Source organism: Haemaphysalis longicornis, unplaced genomic scaffold (genome assembly GCF_048455015.1).
Source record: "Haemaphysalis longicornis isolate Haplotype H1 unplaced genomic scaffold, Haemaphysalis longicornis Haplotype H1 scaffold_9, whole genome shotgun sequence".
NCBI lineage: Eukaryota > Metazoa > Arthropoda > Arachnida > Ixodida > Ixodidae > Haemaphysalis > Haemaphysalis longicornis.
Window position 1 is genome coordinate 77,888,078 of NW_027526460.1, and position 21,978 is coordinate 77,910,055.

Below are 21,978 nucleotides of genomic sequence, written 5' to 3' on the forward strand. Positions count from 1 at the left end.
TCCACCTCTCTGATCCCCTCTTCCCACCCATGAGCTGTGGGAGAACCTGGAGACCAGCACTCATCTCGACGTCCAGAAACTCCGGGCCTCCAGGGCGAAGAGTGCCAGCTCATCTCGTGGTTTTATGGACTAGGGAACCACGCCAACTTCAGCGGCTCAAATAAACGTTTTATGCTCTGCAACTTTCCTACGGTTCCGGCAGAGTAGACGTGCGACGCAAGTGCTGTAGGATGCGGTGCAAAACGGTATTTTATTGTGGAAAGGAGGCTGCAGTCTTTCACGGTTCGTGCTGCACGGGCAGCGGCGTCGGTCCACCCTGGACGGCGATGGGCACGATGCGCTCGTTGGGCGCCGACGGCGAGGGCTTCTTGGGCGCCGTGATGGTGAGCACGCCGTCGGGCGACAGCGTGGACGAAACGGACTCCGGCAGCGTGTCCTCGGGCAGCATGTAACGGCGCGTGAACTCGCGGGACACGAAGCCGTGCTCATCCATGCGCTCCTCGTGCCGCGCACTCACGCTGATGCACCTGTCGACCGTCTTCACCGTGATCTCCTCGGGGCTGAAGTGGCTCACGTCGAGCATCACCTGCGGTGGAGAGTAGTATATAGCTGGGTTCGCGACTATCATTGACGTCATACCAGATGGCATGACATCACTCCTGCCAACAAAAACTGAAGTTGTTGTGATCCACATTTGGTTTTTTTTTTTTGCTCTGCTAAGCCAAGTTTATTTCGGCCCTTCATTGCGAATACATACATGCTGTTTTTTTGATGTTGTACAGTGATGTACAAAATATATTATAGAGTCGACTACGGAGGAAAAGAAGTAATATTGTTCAACATTAAATGCAGAAAGGTCGACAGCCATGTCCGGCTACTATGTGCGGGAGAGGGGGGAAATGTCGTAGATGAAGTATTACACTAACGGGGGGTTTGGGTGAGTGACCTTATATGGAATCATGTCTATACGGTATCGAAATTATTAAACCGACATCTCAAATACAATACACGAGATCTACATCGTCGCATCCCTTCTCCGATGATTACGTTGGCCTGTGATATTGGCAGAGACATGTTAAACAGCCGACGCTATGAACAACGGGATGTGTGGTGCCAGTCGCAACCACAGCTAGCCAGAGCAGAGTTCAAACCGCGAAATACGAACATACTCAAAGTGGCCCTTAATTGATAGCTATGATTACCATCACCATCGCTAAGGTTTAATTCCCACAAGGCCGCATGCTCATGCAACCACTAATCTTCGTCAATGGGCACACTGTTAATAACGGAACCGTGCATGGCTACCTCATCTGTTTGATGCCATGTGGTAAGACCATACAATAAGAAAAAAATTGAAGCCTTTCCACTCAATGTGAAAGCTGTCGGAAGTTCAGAGCAGTGATTCGCCATAATGGGCTGCAGCGCCGTTATCGGCTCACTGCTACCACCCAACGCAATTAAAATTTCCCGCCTTCGCAGTGCTCGCGCGAGCGGGAGCGCCAGCGGGAGTTCTGTTCTTTCTGTGGTTGCTTTTCCTCCCGCACGTGCCGGCGTTGCACTGCCACTTTTTTCGCTTACTATCGTAAACATCAACCCAACGAGCGAGCCTAACTAAATGAAGGCGGGCACGGCCGGTTAATTACGTATATTCTGCCGCATATGTACCCGCAGTTTTCTTTGCACTAAGCAACGGGGAGGTGTATGACAAGCGCCAGCGGTTCACGAGTTTCGAACGCTCATGACTATATAAACCGCTCGGCTTTCGAAGCCTCCGGGTTACGCCGCGACAACGAACCGCCATGTGGCTGTACTTGGGTCCATCGAGCGAGCTGCAAGGCGAGCCCCTGAAGTGCCGCTCACCTGGAAGGCGTCCGGCTCGTTCCTGAGCTCGGCCACCCCGCCTCCTCCGGGCCTGGACAGCTGTCGCCGGAAGGGCGAGCGCAGGCCCGCGGTGGCGGGAAGGCCCATCCTGGACGGCCGCAGAAGCCTCAGCTCGTCGTCCAGCAGCGGCGTCCCGAAGTGCTGGTCGAAGAGCCGGCTGCTGGGCACGTCCCACGAGTCCCACCAGTCGCCGCGGCCGGGGAACCACGCCGAGGGAACCAGGCTGCGGGCCATGTCCTCTTCTTTCGCACGCTGATTGATGGACAAGCAGAGGAATGACATGTAGGTACTGTTAACGCACATGTCGAGAAACAAAAACAAAAATCATGCGCCCTTCCGTGTAACGACGATGTTTGTTGGTGGTGGTGGCCCGAAAAATATACCCACTTAGGGGGATTGGCCAAGAAGAGTTATGTTTCCATTACAATCAATCATGCGAGGCAAAATAATGGAGCAGAAGAAAGAATTTGGTCTAGGTTAATGAGAGAGAGAGAGAGAGAGAAAAAAGTTCCAGTTATATATTTGGAACCGTCTTCCACATACCCTGAAAATTAAGTGGAACAGTGCACCCCAAATTTTTTCAACTAAATTATGTGGATCGGTGTTCCAAATAAAAGTATACGGATCACTGTTCCAAATAAAGCGCGTCATCCCTATTTCATATTTGCCGCGCTTTCGAGGCGCTTTTTTAAAGAAAGTGCTACGAGTTGTGCCGCGCCTCCGCCAGATGGCACCACGGGTCCCACGACCGAGAGAAGACGCAGTGAAACATCCCCCTCGCGAGGGGCACGATCAAATGCAGAGCATTTCCGGGGGCGCACGACGTTAAGTAGTTTGCGTTACGCTAATGTTGTTGCACTTGTGGCAACTGCTGACGAGAGAGCGCTCGTCAGCAGTAATTGGAATGAGTAAACGATATAAGGCGCGTTGGTAGCGTCCCATTCTGTGTCGGCTTTGTGGCGCAGTGGGTAGAGTATCATGTACATTATGTTCCGCCCGCAGGGTCGAGGGATCGAAACCGGGCGCCGGATAGTATTTTTTTATATATAGTAGGGAGGGGTGCGGTGCGGACTACGGACGTCAACGCGGGTGACATCGTGAGTTACTGAAATGCTCTGCATTTAAAAAACACGGAAAAAAAACAGAGAGAAGAGTAGGAAAACTATAGTAAAAGTCAAACACGAAGCTTTCTCGTTGGGGGGACTCCGTCTTTGTCGTCTGTGTTTGGCCATTTACTCGCAGACAGTTGGGACATTGACTCATTGGACTTTGACTCGCACGCAGTGTAGACTTTTGATCGCGGCGGCTTTGACGTTTACCCTTGGCCTTCTGATTTCGCACGAAGAAAGCTTCGCGATAAACCGTCGTCGTTAGACGGAGTGGGGCACAGTTTTTCTAATTTTGCACGTCCATGCACCACTCTCCGAATCCAGACTGCTTCGACCGTGTGGGAGAGGCGCAATCAAGTAGCCGTTGGCTTCATAACGCGAGGGATCCAAGTTCGATTCTGACCACGGGAAGCGTTTTTTTTTTTCTTGAGCGCTTCCACGATCATCATCATCGTGAAAAAAAGTTTGCCTTCCTGCAGTGCCTTTTTTTGTATTGCGCACGGACGCCGTCAGTGAGATATAGAAAGCTTCGCCTTAAAAGTCTAACGGAGCGAACACCTCTGCAAAAGTTAGGGATCAGTAAAGACAGCAGAAGGCACTGCTTCACAATAACATTGTCAACCCTACCCTTTCCGAATGGTCAAATTCGCTTCACATCCAATTCAACCAATTAAATTATGTTCCTTTCTATTTTTACAAAACCAAAAAAAAAAAAAGAAAAACGCCCGTATGTCGGGATTTCGGAGCACTTTAAAGAGTCCCAGGCGGTGAATCCGAATCCGAAATGAATCCGAAAATGAATCCGAATCCGAAATGAAATGAAACCCAAGCCCTTCACTACGGTGCGCCTCAGAGCCCTGGTGGCGTAGCCTCGGCGCGTCAAACATCCAAGATCAATTCAATGAACCTACTTCTACAAGCAGCGGGCACTGGAAGAAAAAAAAAAAACTAGCTTTCTGTATCTATAGCTTCCGAGGCCTACATTGTTCAAAAACAGGGGCAGACGACGTGCGAAAAGCGACGGAAATGTATATAGGAACGCAGTAATACACAAATTGGCACAAAAGTTCTTCGCCAACAACTATGTGGGAATTTAACTAATGATGCCAAAATTTCGTGTCAAGTGTGACATCACAAATTATGCCCTTGACCTGAGAATGTCGTGGAGTGGCTAAAATGCTACGAGAAGGGCTCATCTCGTCGTTTTACTTGTCAGTAGAAGGGACGATATCGTGGAGATAAACAATTCACATGTGTCGCTGTAAAGGACGAGATGACGTATCACGTGACCGATTCAGGTGCTGGGTCGTGGCGCGTTAAATCAAGGGGATGTCTTTGGCGAAAGACAGGCGAACACGGACGGACGCAAAGACAGACAGCATCATGTGATCGCGTAAGTGGGACGCCGCAGAAGGAAAGAACGCAAACAATAAAAGAAATAACCCCCAATTGTGATGAAGAGACTTCATTGGTTACAAAAATGCACTCACGATCATTACACTACTCCCTAACGCGAAACTTGTGCGCAGCCCGAAGGGTGCAGTCTTTTCGGTAACTGCGCATATATCTTCTGCGCCTCAGGAAGTGATCGCGTGATCAGCGAACGCGCGGTGGCGCGCTCTGCAGTGCTGTTATCCTACAGCGCGTCGTTGCAAATCGTGTATGAGCCTCCCGCGTAAATGTCACGTGGTTCTAATGAGCCACGCACGGAGTAGCAGCATCTGGCAGGGCAGAGAGAGATGACGCCATAGCAGCGCATGCCAGCCCCCCCCCCTCACAGCTTCGCCAGATGCTCCTACGAGCGTCTCGTGCGGGCTCAGCATACTGCCCTCACCCTCACCCTTTTGCCACACTTTCCACCGCCGCTTTCATTCTGCCTTCGCTCGCTCGGTTTCGACGCCGACGCCGTCGCCGCCGCCAAACCAGAGTAGCGCCCGCCAGAGTGCTTGTGCACTAATAAAAAGCGAATAAATACGGGGAGTAGATGTAGGATGGCCTCGGCGGACAATGCCCTGAGTTGTCTGCTGCCTGCGTCTGCCTGCCCGAGTTGAGGCCCGTATATCGAACGTTGAACTGCCATTGTAAGAACAACGGTACTTTTATCATGCCTTCAATGTTTAATCTTATTTGGCCATTCCAGCTTTAACACTTTTTTCCTCGAATATACATAAGCGAACTATAAGCGAACTATAAATTACAGTACTTAGCAAGCCTCAGCCAACCGATCAGAGTGGTTGCGCGGCTGTGCGTGGGATACGTACAGCACAAGTACTTTTATTGGCCTCCAGTGACGACCACGTGTGTGTGTGTGTGTGTGTGTGCGTGTGTGCGTGTGTGCGTGTGTGTGCGTGCGTGCGTGCGTGCGCGCGTGCGTGCGTGCGCGCGCGTATAATCAGAACGCCTTACCAATGGCACCACTGCACGCAACGGATGCATTTAAAAAGAAGAAGGAAAAAAAGAGGCAGAACTACAAATACTGTTGCATTATAATATCGCGTTTACTTCAGTTTGATACAATATTCCTTCTTTGGCATTTTGCATTTTTTCAAACAAGCAGAAAAGTTGAGATTAGTGATGGTAGCGCACTTTTTTACGCAACAAAAATGAATGAGAAAAGCGCACTAAAGTAACTAAAACCGGCAGCGCTCGACAAACGCCACCAAAACGCCGCCGCGACGGCTGAGCCTGCGTGAGTTGCTCGCCCCTTACGTAACCTGACATTACCCAACGGCGGGTGTAGGCAGCTCACCGAGACGTCGCCGCGCATTCCGAGCTATTTTCCGCCCCCCACGCAACAGCGCCTTCCCTTGCTCGGTCCCACGCTTCCCGTATAGCCTGCTTCGGCCGGGCTCCCATTTCACCGTGTCTCTCATCCCTCAAGCTGCCATCGAACCTTCCCTCGCAGAAGTTATGCCATCGCCGTGTGCGGCAAACCCAAACTTACTCGCTCCCACCACCCACTCAATGTATACACCTTTTCACCGTGTCTTGAGGGACCCCCAATGCCTCTACTGTGGTGGCTATCGCTTTCGCTACACGTCACAGCGAAAACGTCCATGTGTTCGAGATTTCGGCGCACGTTATAGATTGCCAGGTGGTCAAAATTAGTGCGGAGCCCTCAACTACGGCGCGCCTCATCGCCTGTGTAGCGTCGACACGTTAAACAGCATTGTCAATCAATCAAATCAATCAGCTACACGTCACACAACTTACCATCATGATCAGCCGGTTTGTGTCGCTGCTGACTCTGATGATCATAATGAGTTGGCATGTAAATACTGGCATTCAAATACCTCATGCCGCTAGCAACACCCCCCCCCCCCTCCCTTTCCTCTCTCTCTTCAATCTTACTGGACCACTTCTTTTTAGCGCTGGTCGATGGCCGTCATTGGTTATAAACGCCTAAAGTTGATTGGTTGATTGATTGATTGATTGATTGATTGATTGATTGATTGATTGATTGATTGATTGATTGATTGATTGATTGATTGATTGATTGATTGATTGATTGATTGATTGATTGATTGAGTGCCGACGCCTCACAGTCGATGAGGCGCGCCGTAGTTGAGGGCTCCGGACTAATTTTGACCCCCTGGGGATCTTTAAGATCTTTAGCGTGCGCCGAAATCTCGAACACACGGGCGTTTGTGCGAGACGCCGAAAGTGTTTATACAAGCCCCAAATCACCTAATGACTCTTCCGAACAATGTCCAGAACATTCCTTTCAATACAGACCTTTCTTTTTCTCGTTTTAAGCCGCGGTATTTATCGAGTTACCATGGGCGTCTCGAACAATTACTTCGAGTGGAATTCCATCCAAGTTATCGGCACTTCTTATCGCGGCCACGGAGGAAAAACCAGTCAGTCTGTCAAGTTACGCTATCAATTAATGGTGTCAAGACTTTTCTACAGAAATCGGAACACTGCAGCAGTGCCAAACACATTGTCGCGGCTTCGATCCCTGGCTTCAATGGCTGTTTTTTTTTTTTTTTTTTGCATTGAAGCTTGGGCGAGTTGGTGTTCCATATTCTTGATTTCACAGCGCACACAACCAACAAGTACGACAAGGAGAGCGAGACACACAGGCGCTGGCTTACAATTGAAGTTTATTGCTGTGACGTCTGGCATATAAATACAGCAGAAATCCATGCAAGGAAGAACACGTGGAAACAAATTAACAAACCTGCCACGACATCGCTATACACCATGCGTATAAACACTGTATAGATAGGTGATTTCTTGTGCTGATATCGCGACAGATTGGACGCTTACACTTTTCTTCTTTCTTTGCTTTTTATTGAGCCACAATGACGTCCCTTGTCAGTTTATGCTTATTTTCATACAATATTGCGGCATTATTGAAGATAGGCTCGCACCCAGCACAGTCTCTACAATGTATTCCTAGATGAACGTTTTTCACTTTTGCGCTTCTGCACAAAAAAAGAAAAGAAAAAGAAATCACCTATCTAGACAGTGTGTAAGCACATGGCGGTAACGATGTCGTGGCAGATTTGTTAATTTGTTTTTACGTGTTTGTTTTTCGTTGTCTAATTTCTGCTGTATTTATATGCCAGATGTCGCAGCAATAAACTTCAGTTGTAAGTCAACGCCCGTTTGTCTCGCTCTCCCTTTCGTCCTTTTGGTTGTGTGCGCTGTGAAATCAAGAATGTTTTTTTTTTCGTCGGCGGGGGCGAAATACGAGACGGAATTCACATTAAATGATTCGTCAGCGTCAACCACAGCCTATGTGTTTTTCGCTCCCTTACGGAATTCCGAATATATAGTTAAACTCAGCGAGAGCGAGTCGTTCATATTAGTTCAAAAGTCTACCATTTTTCGTACAGTCTACGCAACACTTTTTCCGACTTTTTATTTTTCAAAATCTCAAATCTCAAAGGGCATCCAGTATTCAGCATAAGGATTTGCAAAATACCTTAGCTAAAATTTACAGCTTTAAGCGCGTCAGATAACTTCGGAAGCTGCCCCCAATTTTTTTTTTCTGCCTCGGTCAAGATATTGTTAGCGCGCTTTAATGGTGCCACTAAAACACTAAAACGATGTAGCGGTTATTGACCAGCTCCCTTCCAGTCGCAGCAATGAACGCTTTCTATAGTCATCTTAGAAATAGTCGCAACAAACGCAAAACGGAAACCGGAAGAGGTCTTTTCGCAGTGCTTACATGCACGAATGATTGGATGACAGCATTTATTCGCAGCGCTATACAAGGTCCCTCCAAAAGTATTGTTCCCTCCCCCTTTCTTCCTCAGTAAGGTCATTTACGTTAACGCGATAGTACTACATCGCATTTCCTATATAGCGCATCTGTCTAATGCGATGCGCCAGCGTTTAGGAACGGCAATAGCTCATGTATGGTATCACTCCGCCTCAGCGACGGACCCGGATGTCAACGGGCGCGCGCGTTTTGAAAGCAGACTGCTGTGAATGCGTGGTATTGTCTTCCTTTCCGCACGTAGTTTGTTTGTTGCCGCTGCAGTTGTATACAAGCATATTGAATCCAAAAGATCACGGAAACGGCTCATGGCATCTTCAAAATGTTCCCAGTAACGCACTACTTGCGCCGAGCGTAGTAACATCCGGCTGTGGTGATGAGGCGCAGCGGCAACTTCCAGCCCATATCTCCCTGCACTGCTTCGTTAGTTGTTTTTCCACGCGCGCCTAAGGCCAAACGGCCTACTGTTTTCTGGTTCACTTCAAGGCCTGATAGAACGTCTGATTTTAAGCAGAGTACAGCATTCGCTTGAGGTTCGAGAAGCGCAGAGTAAAATATGTTTTGAGAGGAGGTTGACATCAATGTATCAACGTAGTTGGGCAGCTAAGGTGTTTAAGTACCTATACCTGAAAAGCGTGGACACGCAGTGCTTAAGGAAGACTAGAAGGCTAACGATGAAATACGGAAAGAAGAGTGGATAATCCAACACAGCCAGGGTACAACCAAAAAAAAAAAGCAAGGCAGATAGAAACAGATAAATGGAGAGAAAAAGTGGAAGCTAAAACGTCGTTAGAGATGTACAGGGCGGGGAAATTGGAGATCAGAAAGGAAAATTTCTACGAAATTCCCAGGGCAGTGCTTTGCTTTTTGAGGCAGAGTAGGTTGCTTGCGAACTAAGAGCTTTGTGGGGAAGTATTGACAAAATGATGGGGGTATGCGTGGTCCGCGGAAAAGAAACAGAAACTATGCGGCACATAGTGTTAGAATGTGAGGGTATCCATCCAAATCTACATGAAGGGAATATTGGGCTTTCAAAAGCCCTAGGATTTAAGGGTATCAGAGAGGCAGTTAACTCCAAGGCTGTCGAGGCGACGAAAAGAAGATTAGAATGCTGGTGCGAAAGCAGAGAGGGGAATATTGCCTCGGACAGTTACCACCTGTAACAGGAAAAAAAAAAGTATTTTGTGCCTAATAAGCTTTTCGTGCCTGCCCTAAGCAGCGCTAGTATTAAACCAAGAGTATAAAACATAGGTATATTAGTCCTTTTTGGTAAGATGACACGTTATCACCCCGCTACAAAGGGGAAACCAATAGCAATCATAATTATCACGTTTCCGTTCTTAACTTGTAGCCGAGTATAGCGCACTGGCCCCTTCTACTTGAATGCGATGTGCTAAAAAACCGATTATTTCTTTATTATCGAGGCCTCTTGAAGTGGTACTTCACCTGGCTACGTGCTGCTCGGAACACTTCTTCTCGCACGGATGTTCAGCTTAACCTGGAGCTCTGCCTGGAGCGTGCGTAAGATCTCACCATAATATCTAACTGGAAGGTTGGGAGCAAATGCGGGACATATAGCTGTCCTGACAGCGACGGTGTGGGACTCGGGACGTTGTGCAAAAACTCGACAGCCCCGAAATATCCGGGACGGTTGGTAACCCTACTGCAGACCCCAACGGTGCATACCCGCAACAGCGCCCAGCGCAAGACCACCTATCTGCATCGCTGAAGGACCAGGACGTGTTCATGCAGTACTTACGGCTGTGAAAGCGCAGAGCCGACGGGTGTCCGATAGAGAGGATGCGAGTCTTCGGCGGGGTGTGCGGCTTGGGCCGATGGGTTCTCGATGACAGCGAACAGCAACAGCCGGCGCCGAAGCCACGCTCGCCGAACTTGGCCCGGGCCCGGAGCCCTTCTCCGTTGCCCGAAGAAGAAGTTGCTCAGGAGAGGAGGAGGAGGAGGAACGCGGAGGAGAGAGGCGCAGACAGCGAGGCGAACTTGTGCGGGGAAGTTGCGTGCACCGGCACAGAAGCAGGCGGGCCCGTAGTTTCAAAGGCGCGGCTACTGAACCATTAGCGATATGATTGAGACGCACAAGGGTCGACATTTGGGCGAGTTGGTACGATGGCACTTATGTGTTTCTCTTTCAATAAGTTAGAGGGGCGGTGTCTATATCCGGTCTTGTGTATTCGTCTTTTCAACGCGCCCCATCAAGACCTTTCATTATTTATATGCAGCGATTGATCAAACTGGCCTTTCCGTTCGGTGAGACGCGCTTTAAGGTCTAGCGCAGAAATAACTGACTGATGTGCTTCTGGGGAAACAGCCGGCTTGACCATCGTACATATTTGCACTGGGGAACATAAAGTTATCGAGTAGGATGCTCTGAACAAATGTCGAGGGAAGTCGATTATGGGCCGCTGCGCGAAGTGTGGGCAGCGGTTCGCCGCACATACCTGTTGGTCTGCTGCACGGTTAGGCTGTTTTTTTCCATAAGATCGGTGATGAGTGCGCGCTCTGCTGCTGCATGCTTCACCCGCTGCATGCTGCATGCTTTACCTGACGCTTTTTCATGGTCACGTGACGTAGTCTTCGAGCGACGTTTCGGCGTCCCTTCGGTTCGTTTCAGCTCAATGGCAATGCTTCAGCCCACTTGTTTAGCTTCCTTTACGGCGGGCATGCGTCGTTTGCCCGCCATGATGAGAGTCGGTGGCAATGATACGTATCCTGAACCATTATTGCGTGGGCAATAGGGGAGGCATGCCGGCAAAAAACAAAACAAAAAAAAAACTTTCCAACCCTTTCTAAAGAAAGTTCGGAGACGCGTGAAAGCTTCCTCACATCATAACTGCGTCAATAGTGCGTCACAACCTTCGCTAAAAGTGAGTCCAATCGATCGACAAGCCTCCAAAGACCCAAACCGCAAACGAAGAAAGAAACGAACCCATGCGACGATTTTTCGCGCGCTAAGTAAACGCATCTACGAACGCTCTAAATGCACACTGATAAGTGGTTGATGAGATAAAGGTATCCTATTGTACTCCTTATTCATGACTGATGAGTCTAGAAGCGTTCCTGTTTCGCGATTTTCAAGTAACCGTTTTGCCATAATGGAATACCGGTTCACGCACGCGCCGTGTATCCAGTCCTCTTATCAGAGCTTCTCGGTCGACCAACAGGTCTACGGGAAAATGCCTTGGTTTTCTGAGAGGACGCCATCGGTCCTACTAATACACTGGCGTCCGAATGTCATTTGAACCAAATGTCATTTGACTCAAATTCGAAGTTGTCCTGCTCCACTGGGTTTAGAAACGCCATTCGGCTCGAATGACATTCGAGCCAAATCGGCACCCATGCAGAGAGACATTTGGGGCTATCGAATCTCGCGCACAGCGTTCTAAATCAGCATGAACAAATACATTACAGGCGTACTTAAAACAAACACAATATTCTTAATTGTGGGACTTTTACTTCCCACTCACTTAAATCGTGATGTCAAGATGTAATAATTCCATACTCTCAGAACCAGTGCGAGCAAGCGACAAACCAATGTGACCAGACAGCACAAGAAATCTTGGATTGTGATTCAGAATTGAGCAAAAACCCACGTCAAAACTTGCTTTATGTGATATCATTTTACTGCCAAAGACTGCTGCTAAATTTGATTGTTGCATTATTGTGTAAAAACAGAACTCGGCCGCAGCAGTGCCATGCAGCACGGCGAGCGATTGCCAAAGCTTTCAAATCCCATCGAAACTGTAGTGGAGCACGGCGGATTCTGATTGGCATTCGAAGCGCCTCATTTGAGTCAAGTGACAGTCGGTTCGAATGACATTCGGACGCCACTGCAGCACGGGTATAAGAAAGCTTTCCCTTTACCGTCAATCCGCGGGCACAAAGCGACAGCAGAACAGAAAACGACAGAGCGCGTGCGGATATGGGTGACGGGAAACCGAGCCCAAGCCGGCGGCGAGGTTGGCTACGGTGGTTCTGCGTTCGCACCGCTGCCTCTGCAGCCGACGCGCCCGTCGTCCGCTTCTCGACGCGTCCTGCCACTGGTTGCACGCGTTGTAAAGTGGAGTGTGACGTGGGCGCATGTGGCCGAGTAGACAGCAGAAGAGGATTGAATGGGATTGACGCTGACGAAATGCCGACACTGGTGGACAACAAAAGCAGCGACAGGCCGCCACTGCAACTGCTAAAGCGAGAAAACCGGGCAACTGAAGCGGTTACAGCGCAAAGCCCGGCTGGCAAGGTGTGCGAGAGGCGTGCGAGAAACGCCGTGTCGTGGGTTTCTAAAGCCGGAGCTTAGGAACGCGCAGGAAGCCGAGTCTCATGTTCGTAAGGGAGAGGATCGAAATGAATGTTCACGGATTTTCAGGGGTGAATCCCCTTGGGGGCTTGGGCTGTCGGCGTCTCATGTCGTTGTAACCGTCGTCTCATGTAGTCACGGTACTAAAACACCGGGAAACTCGTTTACGCCTCACGCTGGAATGCTTCGTGCTTCAGAGACACGAGACTTTTACAGCAAAGCTGTATACTTCCACCCTCCAACGGTTTCATCTCCGTGGGCAAAAACGCCAAGGCGCCAAGAATACGCTTATACACTGCATGATTCGCCCCTCCCTAGGTTTCACATTGTGGAGATTGCCCGAGATTTTTTAAGGTCCACCAGAGTGTCTCTAGTTTTTTTTATTTACTTTCTTAATAATCATGCACATCAATCACGATCATGCACGTACCATTTCGCCATAGGTTTTTAATGCGACTACATAAAATAGTTTTGGCGCTGCCGGTAGGGATAGACTTAGATGTAAGTTGGTAAAACTTGCGTCCTTTCTTCTTTTCAACCCTTTAAGCCCTGAATTTTTTCTTTCCACTGAAAAGATGTTTTCTATGTGTTTTCTTTAATATTTGTACCCCATTAGTTTACAAACAAAAAATTGAGCTTGTGATGCATGTAATTAGCGATCTACAGGCATGACAACTAATTAGGTCATTAGGCAATTAAAATTTTAAAGTCAAGTAGAAAAAATATTTTTGCTTGTTTCCCAAAATTTTGGAAAGAACTTAACCCACATACAAAAATTGAAGCTGGTAGTGCAAATATTTTTCGATTGACAGCCATGTAATCTAACTATGACTTCGGTCCTTGGAGTCACCCTGACGTCAATTTGGTCTTCACTGCAATGCCTTCCTTTTTCATGTGTTCAGCTATAGCAAAAAACAAACAATAGTTATATCAATCGGAAGGGGCATCCTTAAAGAACTATTTCCCAGAAAACTATCTGTTTTCGTTTTGTTCTCAAATTGCTAGAAGACTTTTGGTTAATGTCATAAATATAGGACACCAGGGCCGAAAGGGTTTTAATCTAGTACTCACTACCAATCTTGTCCCTCTACGTCTTTATTGTTTACCTTCTTTCAACCCAAGTGTTGCAGTAAGGCTGTATCCTTTCCATCGGCTACAGCCTAACGTCATTTCACCTTCGAGCAGGGCAGTAGCGATGCGCCGATGCCGATCGGCAGCTTCACCGGCAAAGCGTTGCGGACACTCGGGCATGTGGTCGCAGGTTGCAGCGCAGACGGGAATTCGCGAGTTAAGAAAGAGCATGGATCATTTCTTCGAAGTTCGACAGCCAAATCCAGCAAATATATCAATCCAAGGGAGGCAGTTGATGTAAGTCTGAAAAAGCACATTTTCCAACCGTGAGAACCACAATATACTCAAAGCCGCGGTTGATACGCGTGACGCTGCTGCATACGGACACTCGTGGTACCAAACAATTCAGGAGAGTTTATAGTTGGGCGATTTGGTACTTGTCATAAATGGGCCTCTGCGATTTAGCAGCCTTGGACTGTCCGCGGGCAGTACGAAGACTGCCTTCGGACCGAAGGCCGTGTAGGAATACGTGGCGGCCGCTTTTCTGATGGAGGCAAAACGCGAAAACGCCCGTGTGTAAGAGATTTGGGCGCACGTTAAAGATCCCCAGGTGGTCAAAATTAATCCGGAGCCCTCCACTACGGCGCGCCTCATCGCCTGCGTTGAGTCGGAGCTTTAAACCCTACAATCAATCAATCAATCAATCAATCAATCAATCAATCAATCAATCAATCAATCAATCAATCAATCAATCAATCAATCAATCAATCGTGTAGAAATACGTAAAAAAATCGAGCGCCAGATCTCGTCCCAGGCGGTTCGCGGACGATCCGGAACTGATAATCGAGGAGGATGCTTGGAACAGCGCTAAGACTGGACGCAGAAACAAGTAACGAAGAAGCGCTCGTGTTTGTTGCTTTTCTGTTCCCCGTAATAGCAGCTGTTCCATTTGTCACCATAGGTTCGATCGTTTTTACTGGCTGTTATATAGCTGAGAGCTCCAGCCTGCCATGGCAGTGCATGCACCGTAACACCAGGCAACACCAGGACGTAACACCAGGGCAGCGCACTGGTGCTACGTCTGTGGTAACTGCGCTGCTTGCATCTCGTTGCCCGGGCCGCTTAGGTCCCGCAGCGCTGCACGCCATTAGCGACGCCATGCTTCCCTGGGTTCGGGCGTCCCCAGCGCAAAAAACGTGCGCTTCTATTCGCGGGCCGGTGACGCGGTGTCTTGAGGCGCGTAGAGCTCGAAAGTGGCTCGCGGCCAAGACGCAACCCCCAACCCCCTTCTTTGCTCGTCTGTATACGTCTCTCGCTCGCTGGCTTTTGTTTTGCCTTGTTGCCGATGCTACCCAAACTGCAGCGCTCTGACGGAAGCCTGTCGTCGCTTGGCTAGGCCAACAACCCCGCGCAGGGACGGCTTTTGTTCTGTTTTTTTCGGAAGTAAATTTGCCTCCATTTGGACAGCAAGAACACGCGGTTGAAGACAAAGATCAAGGATGACAACGAACCGGCAGTTCGGAACGCTATCGTGAAGCGCGCGTGCGAACAACCAGTGTTTGTTTTTAGGGGCTGGGGCGGTTGGCGTCTCCTGTCGTCGTCGCAGTCGTAATCGTCGTCGTAATCGTCGCCTCGTGTAGTCACGGTACTAAAACCTAGAACACCGGGAAACTCGCTTACGCCTCGCGCTAGAACGTAACGCGTACTAAAAAAAAACGCCGGGACAGTCGTTTACACCTCACGCTAGAGCGTTTCGTAATGTGTACTCAAAAATACCGAGACACTCGTTTACGCCTCGCGCTCAAGCGCTTCGTGCTTCAAAGACAAGTGAATTGTGCAGCAAAGCTGTATAAACCTGTACTCCCCAATGGATTCATCTCCGTTGGCAAAAGCGCCAAGGCGCCAAGAATACAATTATACACTGCATGCTTCACCCCTCCCCAGGTTTCACGTTAGTGGAGATGGCCCGGGATTTTTTCAAGCACTGCAAAGTCGTACAAACTTTCATGAAGGATGAATCCCTATAGTAACGAAATCATAGTTTTTTATCGCTTTATTTGACATTCATCGACCCCTACCGAAATGCATGTTGTTGTGGCCGTATTGTGGATTGTTCAAATTGCACCGACGTCGTAACCCGTCGTAGCAAGTCTCCAGAAAAGCTTGTTGAACGAAATACGGCAAAGCGCGTCGTTTCCTCCCAACTAAACAATGAATTCACGGAGGAAAGGATGAGGCATCACGCAGCGAAATAAACGCCGAACGGCGGGCGGCCTTTGCATCCTTCCCCATTGGAGAATTGGTCCCGGTACGGTACCCGGTACACGCGTGCGCATGCGCGCAACCCGTTTTTCCTCCCCTGCGCCCGCACAGTAGCGCCGGTCAATTACCGGGTACCGTACCGGGACCGGTTCCCGGGCGCTGTGCTGAACTCTATTGAAATCAAAACACTCGACGAGGACGTTACTCGTAGCGCTAATATCGTAGACCTTGCATGTGGCCAAAGCATGCATCCAAGGCATGGAGTTAACTCCAAGGAACTCCAAGGTTCCAAGGTGCCCGCATCCACCAAAATGATGAAGACGAAAAGCAAAAACGCCCGTGTGTACAAGATTTCGGCGCACGTTGAAGATACCCAGATGGTCAAAATTAATCCGGAGCCCTCCGCTCCTGCGTTGCGTTGAAGCGTTAAACCCTACAATCAAATCAAATCAATCATCCGCCCAAAATCACTGTGGATCCGCCCTCTGATGCGCAGTTTGTCTAAAAATGGTCAAGTACACATCCCATTTTGCCTTTACCAATGTCTTGTATACCCACCCCTCATGTAATGTTCTTTCTGTTAGTGACCCTTGACGAAAATAAATAAATAAATAAATAAATAAATAAATAAATAAATAAACAATCTTCCACGGTAAGTATTCTTTATGCGATGGAGCCAACGTTAGGTTTCGCATCCCTTGGAAGTAACACTCGCTCTCCGAGCATTTTCTAATGCGTAAGCATTTTCGCCCTTCACAAATCTCTCTGTCCAGCGTGACACGATGCGCGGCGTTCACGGGGTAGTAAGAGATATTTAATAAGAGGCCTTAAGGCATTCATATTTCCATGCAAGACTGCCTTCATTGTTCCTGGAAGAAAGTCTTCTCAGCGATGCCTTGGTGCATAGTAGTGCAGCCGGCATTAAAGGAGATCGCTGTAATTACATAGCAGCCACGCCCACTATGCAGTGACTTGGCCGTTGCAAGGTTGGCTTTCCCACATGAATTTCATGTAATGCGTGAAGTCTGGCGACAGTAAATGAGCCTCGTAAAAAAGCATAGGGCGACTGTGCTTATGTGATACTAATGCGGCCAGAATGCTTTTTAGCACTATCGGAGAATTACTCATAGCAGTTTCGTCACTATTTCTGACAATTACTAAATCCCTCATAGGAGTTCCTTTAGCATTTTTTTGCAAATTACAATATTCTTCATAGGAGTTTTCTTGCCATTTTTTACAATTACAAAATTCCTCGTCGGAGTTTCCTTGCCGTCTTTTTTTTTAATTATAAAGGCACTAATGCAGTGGCGGATATTGAAATCGACCATACCCGAGAACAGAGATTTTGTCATCGAAGTCGCAATTCACTGTATATGATGATGTGGCTCGATATGTTCAAATGATGGCTCGACATAAGGTTCGATATTCTCGACAGTTTTCGAGCAGCGATACAGCGCACTTTCCAAGTCGATTAAAATCAAGCCGTGTTAGAATCACTGTTTTACAACTGCGGATGAACATGGTGTAATAATTCCTAGTAGCCTCGCATTAGAGCTCACCTTACAGCTGTTTTCCCAACTCGGAGCGGTTGAAGGGTGGCAATGAAGCGAGGTCGCAAGACGGGCAAGTTATGTACATGGTATAGTTATGCTAAAAATCAGCGCGCTTATACCATCGTTGGTATTCGAGCTAGTTAGTACTTCATTGTCACCCACCGTTAGAGGCAAAAAAAAAATTGTTACGACGAAAGACGTCCTTCGTAATGAAAAAAAAATGTACGGTCGTGTTGACGGACAAACTTGGCATAAATAATCTTTTGATGCCCGTAGTTCGTTTAGTTTTTCGGGACATAGCCCATATATACGGTTGTGGATATCAGACCGGAATACTTTTCGTTTCTGCACGTTTCAATTTTAGGGGCGAAGTCCCTTAGGAGCTCGGGATGTCGGCGTCTCATGTCGTCGTAGTCTCACGGGACACTCGTTTTCCAACGCCTCGCGCTAGAACGTAAATCGTACTAGAAGAACACACCGGGACACTCGTTTTCCAACCCCTCGCGCTAGAACGCTTCGTGCTTCGAAGACACAAGACTTACAGCAAAACTGTGTACCCCCCCCCCCCCCCCCCCCAGCAGGTACACCCCCAACGGTTTTATCACCGTGGCCAAAAAAAAAAAAAAAACACCAAGGCGCCAAGAATACGCTCGTTTGTGTGTGTGTGTGTGTGTGTGTGTGTTAGTGCTGTGTATTTTTCTTCGTAGGTCGCGATAGATACTAGTTCCTTAATGTTTTTGAAGTTCCATTTCTATGTGAAAAACACGTGACAGCCGTGCGTGGTCGCAAAGTGTGGTTTCAGCGTCGTTTAGCTTTTTTTCCCTCTTTACAGAGTTAGCCGCCAAAGCTCTTTGATTTAGCTATAATAATAACATAGTTATGATGGTATTTCTTTCGCCCAGGAAATGCGACATTAGGGCGGGTAGCCCACATATACCCGCGATGCTGTCGGTCAATTAACACCGTCTCGTTTATTCGAGTTTCTCCTGAATATTAGTGTCCAGCCTTCCTGACATTTCAAGAAACTTTTAACTGAATGCCCTGAAGCAGGTCCGTATATGTTATTTTTGTTGTATAAATGAAATAAAAATATTTCCCTGCTGAGTAGCATGTCGGCAAACCTCTCTGCGTTTTCCTCTTTAATGAAGAGTCTCTCTCTCTCCGTCACGTTTCGATGGCGGCTAAAGCATTGTGCTTCTGAGCGCGTGGTATGCGACTTGTGCATGCATACCACGCGCATGCGTGGTATGCATGCCACGTGCGGTGTGTTGAAATTTTTTGCATGTGGTGTAAAATTAATCCGTGCCGTAGCCCTCCGCTACGGCGCGCTTTATGCCAGATTTCTTCACTTGTTTCTCAGCAAATAACGCATCGTTACTCGTCGAACAAAACCCGGCTGACAGAGCTAGGAAACGTACGATATTACGTACGTAAGAGCCATTAGAAACGTACGTAACGTCATGGAAAGTGAAAATGGCTTCCGTATGGAAGCCGGGGCGCCTTTGGCCGCCGATCCCGTGCACGTTTTATAACCACGAACCTGCACGGTGTCGCCCCAGTGCGCACAGCCCGAGTGCCCCCTTTTTCTTCAGGCTACACTTAAATGCCACGCTTCCGCGGTTGCCTGGTGTCTGTTGCTGTTTTCTAAAATGGCGGTCGACGAATTAAATGCCAGCCTGCCACGCTAACCGGCCTTTTTATCGATCGGTGTTGGACTCATTTCCCCCTTCGAATTTTTTATTATGGCAGGCTCTTGCGTGCGCTGGTTTTTATGTACTTCTATCCTAGCAACCGGGAAACGTATCTGCCCCCCATACATTCTTTTCAAGACTTGTTATTCTTTCGTTCTTTGTCTGATGATGATGCCCTCAAAGTTTTGGCCCGTACCCACAAGGGGGTATTGGCCAGGACTAATCTACTTCTCTAAATTCGTGAGGACCTCAAAATACTGATTTATTTCCGGCAAGACAGCGGCCGTAAAATGAAACTGCGTTGCGAATACCCTTCAGCAATTCAAGTGACATGTCCATCTTCATATCATTATTATTACCATTATTATTGTAATATGTATGCGGAATGTGTCTGTAATTATTGCTATCCTTTCAGTTGTAAGTGTACCAGCGGCCCCTAAGACCTAACGGTTGTTCCTGAGGTCGAATAAGTTTTGATTGACTGATTTTTCTTTTTTGGAAGTTAACATGTCAATATCCAAGTGGAAAACGTATGCGCTTGAATATTCGCAAGCATTGTCAGTTCACAAATTAAATATCGATCAGGGCGCGTGATGCCTCCTTCCTAAACGGCTGAAATGAATTTCGAAATGAAAGTGCGCCATGGAGGAAGATGACCATTTCGACCGAGAGCAGCTCCTTCGGACCGCCCACGGAACTGCTACAGTGGCTGTAGAACTGCCAAGGAACTTCCCAGGCAAAATAGATTGCTGCTACGACTGCGTTCAGTGCACAACTCGTTCTGAGGCCCTTTCTTTCCTCGCACCGCTTCGCTGTGTGCTCATTCGCGGCGGTAGCGCTGTCTGCGCCGGCGCTCGCGGGCACCCTCGCTCTGGCAGCTTTCCCAGCAGCGTATTTCTGGACCGGTTCCCGCTCGCCAAACTGTCCCGCAGGTCATACTGAACGCGTGTCACATCGTTCGCCGCGAAAACCCATTCTATCCACCAAGAAGAAAGAGCAAAAAAAAAAAAAAAAACTACCCCTGGCGGGACTCGAACCCGCAATCCCCGGTTTAGGAGACCGATGCCTTATCCATTAGGCCACAGGGGCGACAACTTGCCCTTGCTATTAGCTGCATACTTATATCGTGGACGCGAAGAATGGTGGGTTTGCGGTTTCAGAAGTCTGTAACAAAGTCGTTGTCTGAAATCTCACCGACGCGGCGGCCTGCCATCGCTTTGCCGTCGCTCACTCGATGCCTAGTCGCGCTTTCTCCTCATCCGATGCCGCGTCGATGTACGTTGCACACATGGATTGCACAGCTGTGTCTGAAAGCGCGCTGAAACTTCCTCAAACCGCTCAAACTTTTTCCCGGCACCGGTGGGTAGTTGGTTGACGTTTTAGCAAGGAAAAAGAGTTAACCATATTTAAAGCTTTGCGAATGCGCGAACGCAAACTGGTAACCAGTATCGTTGCTGCTGCCACATTTTCAAATCGCAGGCAGACAAGGCCGCATCTACGTTTCACGTGGAGCTCCCGTGGTGAAGCATAATGGCGTATTCGCTATTTCAGGACAACGTAAATGTTTCATTCGTGAAGTGAGAAGTGCATATTTTTGTGATTTCCGAATGTACAGCTTCGTTAACTGTTGACAAGAGGCGACGCAACAAAACCGGGTTTTTATGGTTGCGTTTCGCACACCACAGGGGTGGGCCTAGCGGCACTGAATATTTGTGGCTCTAGGGGGGCCGATTTTGGCGAGCAAAGAAACAATGCACGTAGTTGTACTGCACCGACATAAATAAAACACGCACTTTATGTGGCAAAAGAGAAATACTCAGATGTTTGTGAGATTACACACGAGCAAAACATTGCTTGCATTGTGACAAGCAGATTGGCGTGCATCGAAGCATCATGAACACGTTGGCGTGCTTGTAAATATATAAAAGGACGCTGCTACTTATCGATGTTCACACATTACGTGACATTACCACGTTAGCAGTAGTACAAGTACAATGTATCAGAAAGGTGGCCTACAATTTGTTCCCTGGCCTTAGGAAATCATGATTTCACGGCTACGTGATGTTTGAAGGCTTCCCCCTTGAAAAGTTTAATAGGAGTCATGTCAAATGCTATCTAGGCTCTGTACACCTTAGAACCGTACTATTTCACTTTTTATTCCACATCCAAACTCACTACAGTTGCGACATGCCTGTCACCTATCTTCCCTGATTATTTTTTATTAATACTATGATTGCCTCTAGTTTATTTCCACTGCAGACCTGTTAACGAGTCCATTCAGTGTTTCAGGATTAGGGACAATGAACACTGGCTTTGGCCGTTACTCCTTGTTTCGTTGTCTTGGAATCGTTGCTGCAGCTTTCACAGAGTACTTTTGTCCTTTTTGTTCTCTCACCCCCTGCATAGTGTAAAGCTGAGACTGTGCCTGAATGACAGAACCCCACCCCCACATCTTTTGTTAGAGAAAACAGGCACCACTCAGATCAGCCCAAACAAACACACTACGAACACCGTCATGGTTGGTTGCACCACCTAAGACATGGGACTGCCAGCCCACACCCCCAGTGCGGCCACTGCAACACCACACTTAAACAAGAACATATCCTGTGGGAATGAACAAACACCTTAGCACTCGGAACACACCCCACTCAATCACCAAGATCAGCGAGACCTGGTGACCTTTATTCGGAGTGCTACCAGCAGCTTGCAGCCGTCCTTAAGTGAAGCACAGCCGACTTTTAGCTCGCGCGAATACCTCGAGTCTTTTTGCGCGCAGCGCAAGGTACATCCCTCCTTACATCGTACACTCACAAGGCAGCAGTCCGTCCTCCTCCGACAGATTCAGACTAACACATTACCTACTGAACAT

The 21,978-nt window shown here is 48.2% G+C and overlaps 1 protein-coding gene and 1 non-coding gene across 3 annotated transcripts; both read right to left on the reverse strand.

Annotated features, from left to right (window-relative positions):
- Window positions 1–231: 231 nt before the first annotated feature.
- Window positions 232–10,383, reverse strand: LOC144151334 (protein lethal(2)essential for life-like). 2 transcript variants are annotated; one of them, XM_077682343.1, is made up of 3 exons: window positions 9,980–10,383; window positions 1,861–2,133; window positions 232–586 (listed from the first exon to the last, which is right to left on the reverse strand). In XM_077682343.1, the coding sequence occupies exons 1-3, from the start codon at window positions 10,325–10,327 to the stop codon at window positions 278–280; spliced, it is 930 nt and encodes a 309-aa protein (XP_077538469.1). In that variant the 5' UTR covers window positions 10,328–10,383; the 3' UTR covers window positions 232–277. The 2 variants fall into 2 exon arrangements, with proteins under 2 accessions (XP_077538469.1, XP_077538470.1); XM_077682344.1 differs by lacking the exon at window positions 9,980–10,383.
- A 9,742-nt stretch (window positions 10,384–20,125) lies between these two features.
- Window positions 20,126–20,198, reverse strand: Trnar-ccu (transfer RNA arginine (anticodon CCU)). Its single transcript has one exon. It is a non-coding gene; the product is annotated as a tRNA-Arg (tRNA).
- Between the last annotated feature and the right edge of the window lie 1,780 nt (window positions 20,199–21,978).